General features: G+C 52.0%; 1 protein-coding gene across 1 annotated transcript in view; it reads right to left on the bottom strand.

Annotated features, from left to right (window-relative positions):
- The window catches only part of USP10 (ubiquitin specific peptidase 10), a gene marked incomplete at both ends in the record, with an annotated part of 80,501 nt that extends 62,607 nt beyond the window's left edge, over positions 1–17,894 (bottom strand). The window contains 10 exon segments of the mRNA XM_080703453.1: positions 2,033–2,127; positions 2,130–2,195; positions 10,638–10,759; positions 11,988–12,067; positions 12,198–12,335; positions 13,749–13,781; positions 14,006–14,201; positions 14,252–14,266; positions 17,678–17,715; positions 17,832–17,894. Of these exon segments, the coding sequence (XP_080559579.1) occupies positions 2,033–2,127; positions 2,130–2,195; positions 10,638–10,759; positions 11,988–12,067; positions 12,198–12,335; positions 13,749–13,781; positions 14,006–14,201; positions 14,252–14,266; positions 17,678–17,715; positions 17,832–17,894 (846 nt within the window).
- Between the last annotated feature and the right edge of the window lies 1 nt (position 17,895).

Consider the following 17,895-nt stretch of genomic DNA (forward strand, 5'->3'; position numbering starts at 1 on the left):
TATTTTGGGCGGTACTGGGGGTGGAACCCAGAGGCTTTCTACCTCCAGGCTATACTCCCAGACCTTTTTTATATATATTTTATTTGGACACAGGGTCTCACTAAGTTGCTGAGAGCCTCACTCAGTAGTTGAGGCTGGCTTCGAACCTGTGCGATCCTCCTGTCTCAGCCTCCCAAGTGTGGGAATTACAAGCGTGCGCCACCACGCCCGGCTTTCATCCTCTGTATTTGTTAAAATGATGAAAGACGGTGGCATTCTAAATAACCAAGTTGTCCATTATTGCACTGCAATCCCAGGAACAGGGCTCAATCAATTCTTTCCAATATGGAGCGAGGCTATAATCTACATAAACATTTTAAACTGTAACCTTAAAAGGCAATTTGAAAATAGGACCCTTACTATGAACTTGTGATTATTCCCAACAGTAAATAAGTAGTATGCATATCGTGGCACCTGACACATGGTAAGCAATCAGTATTTGCTGAGTGAATGAATGAATGAATGGCTATTATGGCTGCAAGGTCCTTAGGACATCAGGCAACTGAATAGACAAATCTCTTAAAAGTACTCAGCCTGCAACAGGACTCAGTAACTGAATCTTATATATGACTCTACTGTTGTTACTACTACTATTCTCTGAATGAAATTGTGAGAAACCAAACCATCACCTTGCTCCCTTCTTCACCCTAGATCTTGTAAGCATCTAAATCACACTTTGAAAGAATAAACCTGAAGTGTTTTTAACATTTGTGCCAATCCAACTTTCTAAAGATGTGTTCAGGCGATTTGGTTATATAAAACACAAACACCAGGACAATAAACACAAATGAAATTTCAACGAGTTTACTAATTAACATTTCAATCAATGTCGCATTATGACTGGTGCTTATTAAATAAAGGAAGCGAAGTACGCCTAAACCATGCCCTCTCCACCCCCAAGTCACCAATATTACAGACTAGTTTATAATGAACCTATGCCTGTTCCTGCTAATTTAACCAAAAATAAATAAATAAAAAAAGCCATTTAGTTAGTACTTAAGTTGACCTAAAGGCAAATACCAAATCTTAAGAAATTATTCAAAAACTCCTAAGTGCCTTTCTGGTAACAAGAAACTAAACACTTGAACAAAAAGCTACACGGAAGGTGGGGGAGGGGTTCTGATGCAAACTGAGGTTAAGTGCCACAACTTGAACAAAACTGCACTTTCGATCTCACTTGTTATTAAAAGGTTCTCGAGTTTTAACTCCCACAACAGGCACTAGTGACAATTATTAAAATCATTACTTAGAAGCGGTCTAATCGGGTCGGCTTCCTTGGCCCACAGAAAACAAACACCGACGGCTGGGGAAGCGTCAGGACTCAGTTCTCCAAAGAGCAACTTGGTTTTTAAGTCCCCAAATTTCGCCTGGACACTGTGGCGAGAGCGCGTGCAACAATTCCTAGGGGTCAGAGGCCGACAAGCCAGGGGTCTACAAAGGCGAGCCTGGCGAGCAGCGGCGCTGCCGACTCGGGGCCGCGGCAAAGGCAACCGGGGCGGCAGGCAGGGGGCGGGAGAGGGGCCCCGGGCTCCCCGCGCCCGGCCGCTGTCAGGGACCCGGAGCTGGGCTGCCCGCACAGGCTGCGCGCGCCACCGCGGCGGGGTGCATGTGGCCAAGACGAGCTCGTGGGCGAGCGCGGGGAGGTCCCCGGGACGCGGGGCCAGCTTTCCTCGCCCCGGGAGCCTGGGCGGCGGCGCGGGTGCCGGGCCGGGCAGCCCGCGTGGCCGGGGCGGGGAGGACGGTCCCGGCGGGGCCGAGCAGCTCCGCGGGCCCCGGCTGCGCGCACCCTGGAGGCCCTGCGGCCGGCCGGCGCCCGGCTCCCGAGCCCGCGGCCTGGGGCGGCCTGGGGCTGGCGGCCGGCGAGGGGCGAGGGGCGCGGCGCGGGGCCTAGGCCGGCAGCGTGCCCGCCCGCCCGCCCCACGGCGCCGCCGCCCGCCGCCCTCCTCCCGCCGCCCGGGACTCGGCCGTGCGGCCCGGGACGCGGCCGGGCTACCTGCGGGTTGCGGAGGGCCATGGCGGCCCGTTTCAATGAGACTCGGCGCTGCTCCGGCGCCTCACGCCGCGTCCACCGCCGCCGCCATCTTCTCGCCGCACGTCCACGCTCCCGGCGGCCGCCGCGCCTGCGCACTGCCGCGCCGGGGGCGGGGCTCGCGGGCCTCAGTGCGCCTGCGCGGAGAGGGGGCGTGTTCAGCGGGGCCCGCGGGCCGCAGTGCGCCTGCGCGGAGAGGGGGCGTGTCCAGCGGGGCTCGCGGGCCGCAGTGCGCCTGCGCGGAGAGGGGGGGTGTCCAGCATGCCTTCCCGCCGGCCCGCGCGGCCCTGCCCGCTTCCTCCCGGGCGGGGCGCGGTGAGCCCGAGGTCAGCCTGGGCTCTCTCCGCTCGCGGCACGCGGCTCTCCCTCCGCCCGGCCTCCCGGGGCCACGGAAGCCGCCTAAGGAGCCCTGGTGAATGGAGGCCCATTCATTTGTTCTCTCGGGGCCACCCACCCATGTTGCCCGGATCCGCGACTCGCCTCTTGCTAGGCGCTGGAGACTAAGACGCAGCGCGTAAAAGCACAGGTCGAGCTGGGCGTGGTGGCGCACGCCTGCAGTCCCGGTACTGGGGAGGCTGAGACAGGCGGGCCGCGGGTTTCCAACACAGCCTGAGCCATGTTGCGAGACTCCGCAATGCAGCGAGACAGTGTCAAAACAGAAAGCAAGCTGGGCGTGGTGGCGCACGCTTGTAGTCCCAATTCTTGGGAGGCTGAGACAGGACGATCACAGGGCTTTAGCTTGGAGGTTGAGTGCCCCTGGGTTAAATCCCTTGTACAATAATTAATTCATTAAAATAGGGTTGAGGTTGTGGCTCAGAGGTAGAATGTCCCTAGGTTCCATTCTCAGCGCTCCCCCGAAAAAGTGGATATATTTGTTGGGTTTAAAGATGCTCGCCTGTAATCCCAGTACTTGGGAGGCTGAGACAGGAAGATCACAAGTTCCAGACCAGCTCAGCGACTTTGCAAGACTTTCGCAACCTAGCAACACCCTGTTTCAAAATGAAATAAGTAAATAAATAAATGGGCTGGAAATGGAGAATGGCTAGGAGGTAAAATGCCCCTCTGTTCAATGCCAAGTACCACAAAATACACACACACACACACACACACACACACACACATCCCACTTAATGTGGGCCTGGCCGAATGTCTGTCACCTGTTAAGACACGTGAGCAGCGGTGCAAGACAGCCATTGGTTCTGTCCTTTATTCTTTTTTTTTTTTTTTTTTTTTTGGTGGTACTGGGGTTCCTGGAAGCCGTTCTACCTCCGGGCTACACTCCCAGACCTATTTTTGCATTTTTATTTGGAAACAGGGTCTCCTAAGCCAGCGCGCGGGGCTAGCTTCGAACCTGCGCGATCCTCCTGACTCTGCCTCCCAAGCGCGGGGATTACAAGCGTGCCCACCACGCCCAGCTTTTTTTTTTTTTTTTTTTTTGCGGGTCTGGGGATGGAACCCAGAGGCATTTGACCTGCGAGCTACACCCCTGCCCCATTTTTTTTATTCTTTATTTTGAAACAGGGGCTCACTGAGTTGTGGAGGGCCTCACTAAGTAGCTGGGGCTCTCCATGAAACGAGATCCTCCGGTCTCAAGTCTCCCAAATGCTGGGATTACAAGCGTGCACCACCACGCCCGGCTTGTCCTTTATTCTTGATGTCCTGGGCCTCACACCTGGTCACATACTGCACTGGCCGTCATCTACCATTCCAAGGGAACAGGGAAATTCCAGGCCAGGTACCTCCTGTTCCTAAACCTTGGTTTCCTCCTGTGAATGAGAAGAGTAAAATGTCTGACTCAAAGGGCTTCAGCCAGGGTCAGATTCGATGTGTGGGTGCTCACTGGCCAAGCACTCAGCAAAGATGCGCTACTGTGATGATTATTGAGAACCCCGAGGGCTGGTTTCACTTGCTCAATACCTACCAAGAGCTTGCTGCTGCCTGGTGCTACACAGGGAAAATCAACAGTAAGGCCCACATTCCAGCAGGTCTGGGCTCTTCAGAAATGGGATGTACTGAAAAATGCCCAGTTGCTGAGAAGGATGGTTTAAAAACAAAAGAGGAAAGGCATGATGGCACATGCTTGGAATCCCAGCATTTGGGAGGCTGAAACAGGAGGATCATGGTTCAAGGACAGCTCATCTACTTAGTGAGACCCTCTGCAACTCAGTGAGACACTGTTTCAAAATAAAGATAACAAACAGGAAGCTGGGTGTGGTGGTGGGCACTTGTAATCCCCGCCGTCGCTTGGGAGGCTGAGACAGGAGGATTGCACAGGTTCGAAGCCAGCCTCAGCTACTTAAGCTCTCAGCAACTTAGTGAGACCCTGTTTCCAAATAAAATATAAAATAGGTCTGGGAGTATAGCCAGGAGGTAGAAAGTACCTGGGTTCCACCCCCAGTAACACCAAAAAAAAAAAAAAAAAAAAAACCAGGGCTGGGGGTGTAGCTCAGAGGTAGAATCTCCCTGGGTTCCATCCCCAGTACCGCAGAAAAAAATAAAGAATAAAAAAATAGGCCTGGAAAGCCGGGCATGGTGGCGCACACTTGTAATCCCAGCATTCAGGAGGCTGAGACCAGAGGATCCTGGTTTGCGGCCAACCTCAGCTACTTAGCGAGGCCCTCTGCAACTTAGTGAGACCCGGTTTCAAAATAAAGAATAAAAAATAGGGCTGAGAGTGTAACTCGGAGGTCAAATGCCCCTGGGCTCCATCCCCAGGCCGGCAAAAAAAAAGAAAAAAAGGTCTGGAGGTAGAAAACCCCTGGCTTCCATCTCCAGTATTGCCAAAAGAATATAAATAAATAAATAAAATAAATAAATAAAGGAGCTGAAATCTAACAACTGAATACACTGTCTGGCCACTAGTGGATCATCTTTTTTTTTTTTTTTCTTCAGTCAGTACTAGGGGCTACCCTACCCAGTCTTAATTTTCAAAGAGTCCACAAAGATATTAACATATGACTACAAAATGAGATAAATCAAAAGCTCTGAGCCAGGCGTGGTGGCACATGCTTATAGTCCCAGCTTTTGGGAGGCTGAGACAGGAGGATGGTGATTCGTGGCCAGCCTCAGCTACTTAGGCCCTCTGCAACTCAGTGACTCTGTCTCAAAGTAAAAAATAAAAAATAGGGCTGGGGGTGTAGCTCGGAGGTAGAATGCCCCTGGGTTCCATCCCCCATACTGAAAGAAAAAAAAAGCACTGTTGGCAGCAATCTAGAGCACTGGAAGAGTCAGAAGTTCAAACCTTACTCCCCACCCGCTGGCTCGGTGAACTTTGGCAAATTACCCGCCCTTTCTGTCAATCTTTGGTAGAAGGAGATGTGGGAGGCAGGATCACGCTCTTTACTCCAGCCCAAAGATATCCATACCTTAGCCACTAGGATCTGGGACTGTGTGATCTTACATGGTAAAAGAGATTTTTGCAGACGGGATTATGTTAAGGACCTTAGATTGGGAGAGTTATCCTGGATTATCTAGGTGGTTCCCAAGTAATAATTACAAGGGTCCTTCTAAGGGAAACAGGGAGGGGGACTAAGGACAGAAGAACATGTGAAAGCAAAAACAGAGTGTGGGACAGGGAAGCCGGCATCGTTGCGCACACTTTAATCCCAGCACTCGGGAGGCTGCGACAGGAGGATCCGGGTTCGCGGCCAGCCTCAGCTACTTAGTGAGGCCCTCTGCAACTCAGTGAGACCCTGTTTCCAAATAAAGAATAAAAAACAGGCAGGGGTGTAGCTTGGAGGTCAAATGCCCCTGTGTTCCATCCCCAGACATGCGAAAAATAAAATAAAGACTTAAAAATAGGGCTGGGCCGGGCGTGGTAGCGCACGCTTGTAATCCCCGCGCTTGGGAGGCTGAGACAGGAAGATCGCACGGGTTCGAAGCCAGCCTCAGCTACTTAGTGAGGCTCTCAGCAACTGAGTGAGACCCTCTTTCTAATAAAATATAAAATAGGTCTGGGAGTATAGCCCAGAGGTAGAAAGCCTCTGGGTTCCACCCCCAGTGCCACCAAAAAAAATAATAAATTAATTAATTAATTTAAAAAATAGGGCTGGGGGTGTAGCTTAGAGGTAGAATGCCCCCTAGGTTCCATCCTCGGTACTGCAAAAAAAACAAACAAAAAACTTGAGACTGAGGTGAAATCCAGAGGAGACCTTAAGCCAAGGAGTGCAGACGGGGCCTCCAGAGACAACAGAGCTCTGGCTGCCTACCATGTGACTTGAGTTCGGTGAGTCAGCTGCCTGCCTGCCTGCCTGCCTGCTTTCTCTCTCCCTTTCTTTCCCCCCCCCCCCCCCCCAGGATTGAACTCAGGGGCATTTTACCTCTGAGCTATACCGCCGAGCCAGATTTTCTTTTTATTTTGAAACAGCCTTGCTAAGCTGCTGAAGGCCTTGCTAAATTTGCTGCGACTGGCCTCACACCTGCATCCTCTGACACCATGCGGGGCTCAGGGAGTTTTCTGACACACAGAACTATACACTAGAATTCCTGTTGGTTTATACTGATACGTTGTGATAATTTGTTACAGTAGTGACAGGAAGCTGAGACAGGGGACACCTACCCTGGGAGCCACTGCCAGAAGGAAATGAGAAATGAGCCTAGATCCCTAGGTGTGGCACCAGGGCCTTCCACCTCCCAGTAAACCATGGTCAGGCACTTCATTACTGTGCCCAGAGAGAGTGGTCTGAGGCTCCCTGGAGAGGACTTGGAGCTAGTCTTGGGAGTAAGGGTTTGTCGGAGCAGGGCGTGGTGGCGCATGCGTGTAATCCTAGTATTCTGGAGGCTGAGACAGGAGGATCATGGTTTGAGGACAGCCTCAGCTACTACTTAGTGAGGCCCTTTGCAACTCAATGAGACCCTGTTTCAAAATAAAGAATAAAAATAGGGCTGGTCATGTTGCTCAAGGGTAGAATGCCCCTGGGTTCCATCCCCAGTACCAAAAAAAAAAGTTTGTCAGAGAGCCTTGGGGATCAGATAGCCCCTCGAAACCAGTGGATGCATAGTCTGTCAAGGACGGTTGATGGTTGACCCGAGCGGGATCTCCATTTGGCCTTCCTACCTGGAAAGGCCTTCTCTGAAACTCCGATAGCAGAGAGGTGGGCCGCAGCCCCGTGATCCTGGGCAGGCACCTTACCTGTCAGCCTTCATTCCTTCATCTGTGAAATGGGAGAAATAATATTTCCCAGGGGTAATGAAGAAAGAAAGCTGCTTAGTGAGGCCTCTGCAACTCAGTGAGGCCTTGTTTCAAAATAAGGAATAAAAAAAAATAGGGCTGGGTTGTAGCTCAGAGGTAGAATGCCCCTGGGTTCCATCCCAGTACTGCAAATAAAAGGAAGGAAGGAAGGAAGGAAGGGAGGGAGGAAGGAAGGGTGGGTGACCAAGGTCAACTCGGCTCAGCCTGCCGGGGCGGGGTGCTGATGAGGGACACAGACCCCGCCTCCACCTCCCATGGCTGCGGTGATCTCACCTCACCCCGGTGTTCGATGGATCATTCCTCCCTTGTATTCTTGCTCCCTCCCTCTTTCAGTGTGTGTGTGTGTGTGTGTGTGTGTGTGTGTGTGTGTTTCTGGAGATTGAACAACATAGAGGCATTCTATACCCCCAAGCCTATTTTATTTTTATTTTTATTTTTATTTTTTTTGTGGTGCTGTGGATGGAACCCCCGGGGCATTCTACCTCCGAGCTATACTCCCAGCCATATTTTATTCGTGTGTGTGTGTGTGTGTGTGTGTGTGTGTGTGTGTGTGTGTGTCTAGGGATGGAACCCAGGGGCATTCTACCGCCAAGCTACATCCCAACCCTACTTTTTATTCTTTAGTTTGAAACAGGGTGTCACTGAGTTGCAAAGGACCACACTAAGTAGCTGAGGCTGGCCTCGAACCTGCAATCCTCCTGCCTCAGCCTCCCAAGTTACTGGGATTACAAGCATGGGCCACCACATCCGGCTTAGAATGGCCTCTTAAAGAGCTCATAATTTTATTCTCTTATTTTAAAACAGTCTTACTAAGTTGTAGCCAACCTCACTAAGTTGTTGAGGCTGGCTGTGAACCTGCGATCCTCTCGGCAACTTAGCAAGACCCTGTTTCCAAACAAATAGCTCAGAGGTAGAATGCACCTGGGCTCAATCCCCAGTACCACAGTGAAATAAAATAAAATATGAGATCTGGTTTGCGCTGCCTGCCTCAGGAGCAGAGACTGCGGCGAGCCGAGGTGACGGATGGGTGGCGGCCGCTGACGCCCCGCGGTGACGGTTAACGCCGTGCATCGTATGATCAGTGTGCCGGGCGCTAACACTGCCACTAACGCTCTCGCCTTTGTCTTGACTGGTCACCCCTACAAAGCCTTCCTTTTACCACTCTTTGAAGATTTGTTATTTTTCATCGATTTCCATTGGACACGGGGTTTTCTTTTCTGCCAGGCAGATAGCCCCGGGGACTAGAGAACATTCATCCATCTACAAAAATGTGTATCATTCTCCTCCAAAGGCAAGATTGGTGGCGCATGCCTGCAATCCCAGGACTGAAAGGCTGAGGAGAAGGAGCACCGATTCGAGTACAGCCTCGGCAACTTAGCAAGACCCTGTTTCAAAAATAAATAAATACCTGGGCGTGGTGGCACACACTTGTAATCCCAGCATTAGGGTGGCTGAGTCAGGAGGATCCAGGTTTGCAGACAGCCTCAGCTACTTAGCGAGGCCCTCTGCAACCGAGTGAGACCCTGTTTCAAAATAAAGAATAAAAAATAGGGCTGGGGGTGTAGCTTGGACGTAGAATGCCCCTGGGTTCCATCCCCAGTAACACAAAACATAATAATAATAAATAAATAAGCCAGGTGTGGTGGCGCATGCTTGTCGTCCCACCACTTGAGAGACTGAGACAGGAGGATCGCGGTTCGAGAACAGCCTTGGCTAGTTAGTGACGCCCTTTGCAACTCAGTGAGACCCTATTTCAAAATAAAGAAAAAATAGCCAGGCATGGTGGCGCACACTTGTAATCCCAGCATTCCAGAGGCTGAGACAGGAGGATCGCGGTTCGCAGACAGCCTCAGCTACTTAGTGAGGCCCTCTGCAACTTAGTGAGCCCCTGTTTCAAAATAAAAATACAATACAGGGCAGGGAGTATAGCTTGGAGGTTGAATGCCCCTGGGTTCCATCCCCAGACACACACACACACACACACACACACACACACACGAAAAAAATTTAAAAAAAAAATAGGGCTGGGGTGTAGCTCAAAGCAGAATGCCCCCGGGTTTAGACAGATAGATAGATAGATAGATAGATAGATAGCTGGGTATGGTGGCTCACGCTTGTATTCCCAGTACTTAAAAGGCTGAGATGGAAATCACAGACTGGAGACAGTCTTAGCAAGTAGTGAGACTCTTCAACCTAGTAAGACACTGTTTCAAAATAAAAATAAATAAAAATAGGGCTGGAGGTCTAGCTTGAAGGTAGAGTGCCCCTGGGCACAATCCCAAGCACTGCAAAAAATATAAGTAGCCAGGCGTGGTGGCGCACGCTTGTAATCTCCGTGCTTGGGAGGCTGAGACAGGAGGATCGTGCAGGTTCAAAACCAGCCTCAGCTGGCTTAAGAGACCCTGTTTCCAAATAAAAATATAAAAATAGGTTTGGGAGTATAGCCCGGATGTAGAAGGGCCCCAGGGGTTCCATCCCCAGTACCACCAAAAAAAAAAAAATTATATATATATATATGCGGGCTGGAAGTTCAGTCCCCAACACTACTAACGATAATAATGAAATTTGGAAGAAAATATAACCCATGACCCCACCAGGCAGCGCTGTCATAAACACAGACATGACAGCAGTCCCAGGCGTGGCCCTGGGAGTCCGGCATCTGAACTCTGTTCCCAGTCCCCCACTTAGCAGCAGGGAACCTGTTGACAAGTGCGAACCTGGGAGGCTGAGCGTGCGCTGTGCCCCTCAGCCTGCAATTTCATTCGCTGGAGTCCTTGGCGTGCTGGCGAGGCACACGCCGGAGATCGCAGCGGCTCCGTGCTCTGCACGCTGGGGGGAGCGGGAGCTAGGAAGCTCCTCCTGGAACCTCCAAACTGACAAATGGTTTTTGACTAACTGGCTTTCCAATTTAAGATGCGTTAATAGAGGTTTACAAATAATAATAAAAGCTGGGTGTGGCGGGGCACACTTGTAATGTCAGGACTGGGAGGCTGAGACAGGAGGATCTCAGGTTTTGTGGCCAGCCTCAGCCACTTAGTGTGGTCCTCTGCAACTTTGTGAGATCCTATTTCTTTTTTTCTTTTCTTTTTTTTTTCTTATTTGCGGGTTTGGAGATGAAACCCAGGGGCATCTGACCTCTGAGCTACACCCCCTCCCCTATTTTTTATTCTTTATTTTGAAACAGGGTCTCACTAAGTTGCAAAGGGCCTCAGTTAGTAGCTGAGGCTGGCTGCAAACCTGGATCCTCCTGACTCAGCCTCCCGAATGCTGGGATTACAAGCATGTGCCACCACGCCCGGCTGGAGTTATGTATTTTTAGCACCTCTGAATATCTGCAAGAGTGGGGCCAGGGCCCCTGGGGGGCTGAATCACCGTCACCGTGTGCCTGGTAAAATGATCCTGTGTCATTGAGCGGGAGCCACAGAGCCAGCTGAAGCCGGAGCCCGTTTGGAGGGGGCTCGGCAGTGTCGGCTTCCTGCCCCGTCAACAGGAAGGGCGGCCTGGAGGTGCAAGCTCTAGGCTGCGCAGACAGGGCTCCAGGATGTCCTAGGTGCCTCGAGCTGCGAGCATGGGCTGCCTCTGGCCAGGCTGTGCTCAACCCCGGAGTTCAGATTTAATTGGAGCCGTGGCTGGTGGTGCACGCTTGTAACCCCAGCATGTGGGAGGCTGAGACAGAAGGATCGCGGTTCGTGGACAGCCTCAGCTACTTAGCTGGTGGTGCACGCTTGTAACCCCAGCATGTGGGAGGCTGAGACAGAAGGATCGCGGTTCGTGGACAGCCTCAGCTACTTAGGCCCTCTGTAACTTAGTGAGCCCCTATTTCAAAATAAAGAATAATATATATATATATATATATATATATATATATAAAGAATAATATTTATAAAGATATATATATAGGGCAGGGGTTGTGGCTCGGAGGCTGAATGCCCCTGGGTTGCATCCCCAGACCTGCAAAAAAAAAAAAAAAAAAAAAGAAAAATTTAACTGGGACAAACTGGGAGTGGGTGCTAGCTGGGGAGCAGGAGGGCACTGAGCCCAAGAAGGCCACAGGTAGAGAGGGGGTAGGTGCCTCAGCGAGCCCTGGACTTGAGCACACATCAGAGGAGCCGGGTATGGTGGCACACGCCGGTCACCCCAGTCCTTGGGAGGCTGAGACAGGAGGATTACAGGTTCGAGGCCAGTGCATGGTAATTTAGGGAGATCCCGTTTCAAAATAAAAGGAAAAGGTTTGGGGGTGCAGCTTAGAGATAGAACACCACTGGGTTCATTTCAGTCACACACACACACACACTCACAAGAATCCCTCAAAGGGCTTGCAAAAAAGCAGCCAACTAGGCCAACTCCAGGAATGGCTGAGTGAGTCTGTCTGTGGGGTGCGCTGGGAGTTGCATTTCTTCTTTTTTTCTTTTCAACTGGAGATTGAACCACAGGGCATCTACCTCCAAGCTATCCCTCCAGCCCTTTTATTTATTTATTTATTTATTTATTTATTTATTTATTTATTTACTGTTTTGTGGTACTGGGGTTTGAACCCAGGGGCAAGCTACCATACAACATGGATACTTAGGAGGCTGAGAACAAGGCTCCACAGGTTTGGAGCCAGCCTCAGCACCTTAGCGAGGCCTAGTTCCTAAATAAAATAGAGCTGGGGTGTAGCTCAGAGGTAGAATGCCGCTGGGTTCAACCCCCAGCACCAAAAACAAATCTGGGCAAGCCATGACCTACCTGGCCCATGGCAAGAGCAGAGAGGCCAAAGGCGAGTGTGGGGCCGGGGCCGAGGGAGGAAGAGGAGCTGTCAGGTGCCCCTGCACAGGGAGCCCAGGGAGAGCTGCCAGGCTAAGCCGGTTAGCACCCAGATTCCTCAGTGTCCCAGAGGATTAAGATGACTTTAATCACTGCCCAGAATGATCTGTCACTCAGCAAGAGATATCGCACCTTATCAGCTTTTGCTGCCCCTAGTTTCCCCGTGCTGCCTGCCAAATGCACCACCATCACTGGCTGCGGTCCTTTGGCCCAGAGAACCCGAGATGACTGCCGAGGGCCTGGCGCCGACTCCCGAGCTCCAGTCCTCACCTGGAAATGGGGCGGTACTGCTGAGCGCCTTCGGCAGCCCAAGAGAATGAATCCTGGGGAGGAATTTGCAGCTGGCAGCTCACTGGCCCAGAGGTAGGGGTGTGTGTGTGTGTGTGTGTGTGTGTGTGTGTGTGTGTGTGTGTGTGTTACTAGGGACTGAAACCCAGGGTCATTCTACTTCTGAGCTACACCCCCAGCCCTTTTTTATTCTTTATTTTGAAACAGGGCCTCACTGAGTTGCAGAGGGCCTCACTAAATAGCTGAGGCTGCCTAGGAACCGCGATCCTCCTGTCTCAGCCTCCCAAATGCTGGGATGACAAGCATGCGCCACCACACCCAGCTTCAGAGGTCACTTTTAACCCAAAGGTGGCTGGTGCACATTGGTGACCTGCTTGCTTGCAGGTGGCCTGGCCAAAACCCACAGGATAGGGGAGCGAGCTTCCCCTCCCTATACCCTGAGGAAAATGGTGCCCCCAAGAGTAACAAACTGCAAGCTGGACACAGTGGTGCACACCTGGCATCCCACTACTTGGGAGGCTGAGACAGGACCATCACAGTTCAAGGTCAGCCTCAGCAACTTAATGAGACCCTCTTCCAAAATAAAAATTAGCTGGGTGTGGTGGTGCATGCCTGTAACTTCAGTACCTGGGAGGCTGAGACAGGAGGATCACAGGTTCAAGGACAGCCTCAGCAAGTAGTAAGACTCTTGTGAACCTAGTGAGATCCTGTTTCAAAATAAAAAATTAAAAAATAGAGCCATCAGTGTAACTCAGAGGTAGAATGCCCCTGGGTGCCAAACAAATAAAATAAAATGTGTGTGTGTGTGTGTGTGTGTGTGTGTGTGTGTGTGTGTGTGTGTGGCTTAGAGGTAGAATGCCCCTGGGGTCAATCCCTAATATATATAAAAAAAGCTTCTCATAGCCTATGACAAGCCTTGTTTTGTTTTTTCTCTTCTAATCGAATTACCAAAATTGACACAAGTTTAAGCACACACTTTCATTCTGGGTCAAAGATCTGAATGAAATTCCTGAACACACAGTCATCAGGGGCACAGTCAACGCAGAACTGCAGCGCCCGGCCCATAGCGCTAGCGGGAGGTCTAGTTCATTTCCAGATTCCACTTGGGCCCCACATGCAAGGGGCTCATCTTCACATGGGCAGAGCGAACAGAAATACAGATCATTCCAATATCCACCCGAGACTCGCAACGTGACCAGAAGATGCACCAGCCCCTAGCAGGCAAATTATTTTAATGCGTTTCAAGAACTGAATACTGTGTACAGAATTCAAAACAAAGGGGTGGGGGGTAGGAAGGGGTAAAACAGAGAAGCCTTTGACATCAGGTTACAAGTAGTACAAAGCAACAAATTAAAACAATGACAGACCTCAGTGACATTAGTAGCCAGGACGGACCTGACGGCCACCTTGGCAGAGCTCTTCACTCATCTGAAAGGGGCCGGGGGCTGGTTACTATTGACCTCATTCAAGACAAGGGCCTTGCTCTTCCGCTCCAAGCGAACCTGTCCACGGCTCCCCTAATTGCCCGAGGTGGGGCTTCTTTCCTCCAAGAACACTGGCAGGGAGGGCTTTCCCCTGCGTCCCTGAATAAGAGCATTCATTCTACTAACTAAGGCAGCCGAAAGACAGTTTCTTGAGACCCCTGATTCCACCCATGTCGAAAGCAGAGCACAGCCAGGAGCAACGGCCAGGCGGAGGCGGCGCTTCCGACGGTGCGAGGTGGCGCCGTCTCGGTGACCAGGAGCGCACACGGTCATGTCTTCAGGGCAGGGGTGGATGGGGTAGAGCGGGACCCCGGCCGCAAGTGTGCTGGGGAGCTGGTCCCTCCACACCCCACTGAGGTAGGAGCTTGGGAAGAAACACGGAGCTTGAGGATGCCGTGCATTCAGTGTCCTTACCAGCCAAGCGCGCCCCTACAAAATGCGAGATGTGCCAGATCAGCCACAGGGAAGGGCAAGGCGGAAGCGGAAGCCACAGGAGGCGAGGGTCCCGGCACTGGCCACGGGACATTGGTTGTCAGAACGAATCAAGGGCCCGAGATTGGAGGCAGGGACCACAGCAGGCATTTCACAGGAGAGTACTTAGCAAATTGTGTCAAAAAGTATCAAAACAGTCCAGAAAACTAAAAACAGCCAGGCTCTACAGATGCTGGGTCAGGGTCCCTAGGTGCGTTGAGCCGCGTCTCTCCTGGAGGCAGGTGCTGGGGGCCCGGGCCACTGCTGCGGCTGCCCCTGCAGGTTTGAGCCGGGCACGGGGTCTGGCTCAAGCTCTGGGAGCCCAGGCCCGTGAGCTGCGGTTTGGCCAGTGTTGGCCAAGTCCCTGTAGTGGGAGCCTGTGTAAAGGGGGCGGTGACCCCAGGAGGGGCGATGGGGATGACAGGGACTTTGGCTTCCTGCACTGCCACGCGCACTGACACATCCCTCTCACTCGGGGCCAGGTCCTTGGAACCGCAGGTTAAGGTATCTGAGCTCACAGAACAGGACCTGGGCCCCAGTTCGACTCCGCCCCCCTTTGATGTTGGCTTCTCACCCCAAAACCAAACACCCCCCCACCCTGAGAGCTCTGGAAGTCTCTACTAGGTCCCCTCATCACTAAGGGGAGGCAGGGCGTTCAGAACATAAACAGACACCCGAGGTTCTGCCAGCACCGAGGTCTCCAGGCCCTGCCTGGGAGTCTTACTAAACAGCAGAATGTCAGAATTGCCACTGAAGGCTCAGGGCACCGGGCCGACGAGATCAGATGCTCCACGAGATTTGCTTTTGATTTTTTTTGAGACCAGGTCTTGAGATGCTGGCCAGGCTGGGCTCACACTCACGGGCTCTAGTGACCCCCCCCTGCCTCAGCCTCCTGAGCAGCTAAGTGTATTTTAAACAGCAGAAAGCCCACTTGCTGTTCTCAGCTTTCTCGTCTCCTGGCCTGCGTCATTCTATTCTTGTCTTAAACACACTCGGTTCCAGCTCAGGTTAAGGATGGAATCCCAAAAACATAATTGATATGAAGTCAAAACTCGAGTCCTTTAAAAATAAGAAAACGCAAACCTGGAATAAGAGCCTGCCGTGCTTATTTTAAAAGACCAGTGTGTGGTGAGCAAATCCACGCGTTCTCAAAGCTCCCAACAGCTTGGAACCTGGACGGTTTAACACCACACCGGCAGGGTGTGTCACCGGTCTTCAAATGGTCTCCACGCCACAATATGGACCGTGCGGTTCCAACACGGCCGCTAAACTCCTTCCTCCCATTCTCAGACTGCACGGCCCAGTGAATTCCCAACTTAAAAATACAGGTAGCAACGCCCGGCCCAAGTCCCAGCGCCAGCCTCCGTGCCTCCCCGTCAAGACCACAATCTCCCTCAGCACGGCAGCCGCCGCTGTGTGCAGCGGACCCGCGGGTCGACCTCCGCACGTGGTGGAACGCTTCAGCCTCAGTGATATCAGATTCCGAGCTGGGAAAACTACAGACCCCATTCGCGTCGCCACGTCAGGAGAGACGTCACAAGATGCAGTGTGACATCGCGTGCAACCCAGCAGACTCAAGGATAGAGGCCGGCGCCTCACCTCCATCCTGGGGCCAGCCGCAGCAGCAAGACGGCAGCCGACTTGAGCTAGAGCAGTGGTGCGCCCGTTCCCAGCCTCAAGGCCGCCCTGCTCTCCAAAGACCCTCCGCTCTCCACACTGTCCCTGCCCTAACCTGCATTCTGGGTTAACCACCTGTTTGTTCATGACCCGGGGAAAGAAGATGGCAGACATCATACCGTGCCTTCTGAAGGGTCTTGAGGGATAAAACTTCTCCTGGAACAGCAGAGGGTTGTTTCTGCAAAAGCATTTTATAGGAGTCTATGACTGGGAATGAGATAAAAAAAATACAAAAAGTTTCAGGCTCAAAGAAGTTTGGAGTTTGGAAGTGGTGGGTGGAGAGAGGGTTAACAATTAATACAGGACTTGGAGCCTTTTAACACACCAGCGTGTTTCCGAGTGCCGCGAGGGGTTCACAGCCTGGGTACGCCTTGCAGAACCCAGACAGCTTCCAAGTCTCTCTGGACTCCCGCATCTAACTAACCAACTACCCGACTGCCTGCCTGTCCAGCGAGGGCCGGTGACGGGCATCACAGTGTTTGTTTTGGCTTCTTCCAGTATCAGGGTTAACAATGAATCCTGAGGCTTCCTCGTCTCCGCTGTCAGATCTCTGCTGAGCTAAAAACCACTGATGCCTCCCTGGGCTCTGGGTTAAAGCCGAGTGCTTTGTGCTGTGTGATAGTGGGGGCCCCAGTCTGACTTGAGAGACCTGTTCTAGAAACTGTGCAGGAATCCGCGCAAGGTAGCTGCATGTCTCAGTGGTAGGAAATGCGGACTGACAGCTTCCGCGGCCGACAGAAGTCCCACCTGACCAGCACTCCGTGGGACCCTGTTCCTGAAGGACTGAGGAGACAGATCGAGACTTGGCAGAGCTGCCGGGTGCCACAAACCCACGCAGCAGAGGACCTGCGGGAATATGTTCTTGGAGGCCCGCGTGCTCGCCTGCCACGGCTCCTGCTGGCTCCTGGAGCTACGCTGGAGGAAACAATGGCAGGTCTTAGAGCAGTGCATTCTGTCTTTCCTGAGAAATAAACGTAGATTTTGGGGGGCTTGGCACATCAGTAATATGACAGTGAATTTTAGGGGGAAAACAGATTGCAGAAAAATATTTAAGAAGAACTTCATGCCATTTTCCCCCTTTCTTTCTTGTTTACCTAAAATCTTATAGAATTCACGAGGATTACCAGTCAGGAAAACGGGTTTTTCGGAACCAAGTCAGCTGATAGAGATCACAACAAGAACAATTCTCTAGATAAAAGGCCCGGGGCTTGGCTCACTCCAGGAAGCCCGGGGCCCTGCCCGCGCCTGCCCAGTGTGGCCAGGCCGAGTGTGGGCTGGGTGGGGCACAGCCTCGGCAGCCCTGCTCCCAGCCCTGCTCCTGGCAGTTCTGGATCTATCTGACCATACTGAGAAGGGCCTGGGAGTTTGTTTGTTTGTTTGTTTGTTTGTTTGTTTGTTTGTTTGTTGGCAGTACTGGGATTGAAAGCAGGGACATTCTGCCTCTGAACTACACCGCAGCCCTATTTTATTTTTAAGCAGGGTTTCGGTAGGTTGGTGAGTCTCGCTAGCTGCTGAGGCTGGTGTTGAATCTGCGATCCTCCTGTCTCAGCCTTCCAAGTACTGGAATTGCAGGCGTGCGCCACCGTGCCCAGCTGGAGTCTCTATCTTTAAAACCAGGTCTGGAGAGACTCAGAGTAAGTGGCCTGAACTATTCCTTCATCAAGGCCCTTAGTTTCACTACCAAAACCTCACCTGTGCTCCTGGGGGACAGTCAAAGGACCCTTGGGGACCTGTTCTGTGGAAAGAGGGCCAGAGCAGACACAAGGGGCTCGTCACTGCCTGGGCCCAGGTTTAGTTATTCAAGCAAGATAATGTGCAAAGTTAAACATCGGATTTAATTGGTTACTGTGATATCATAGAAATACCAGGAATCATAATAGAAAAAGCCCTGGGGGCTGCGCGTCTCCATG

The sequence above is a fragment of the Muscardinus avellanarius genome (assembly GCF_963383645.1).
Source record: "Muscardinus avellanarius genome assembly, chromosome: 10".
Lineage (NCBI taxonomy): Eukaryota > Metazoa > Chordata > Mammalia > Rodentia > Gliridae > Muscardinus > Muscardinus avellanarius.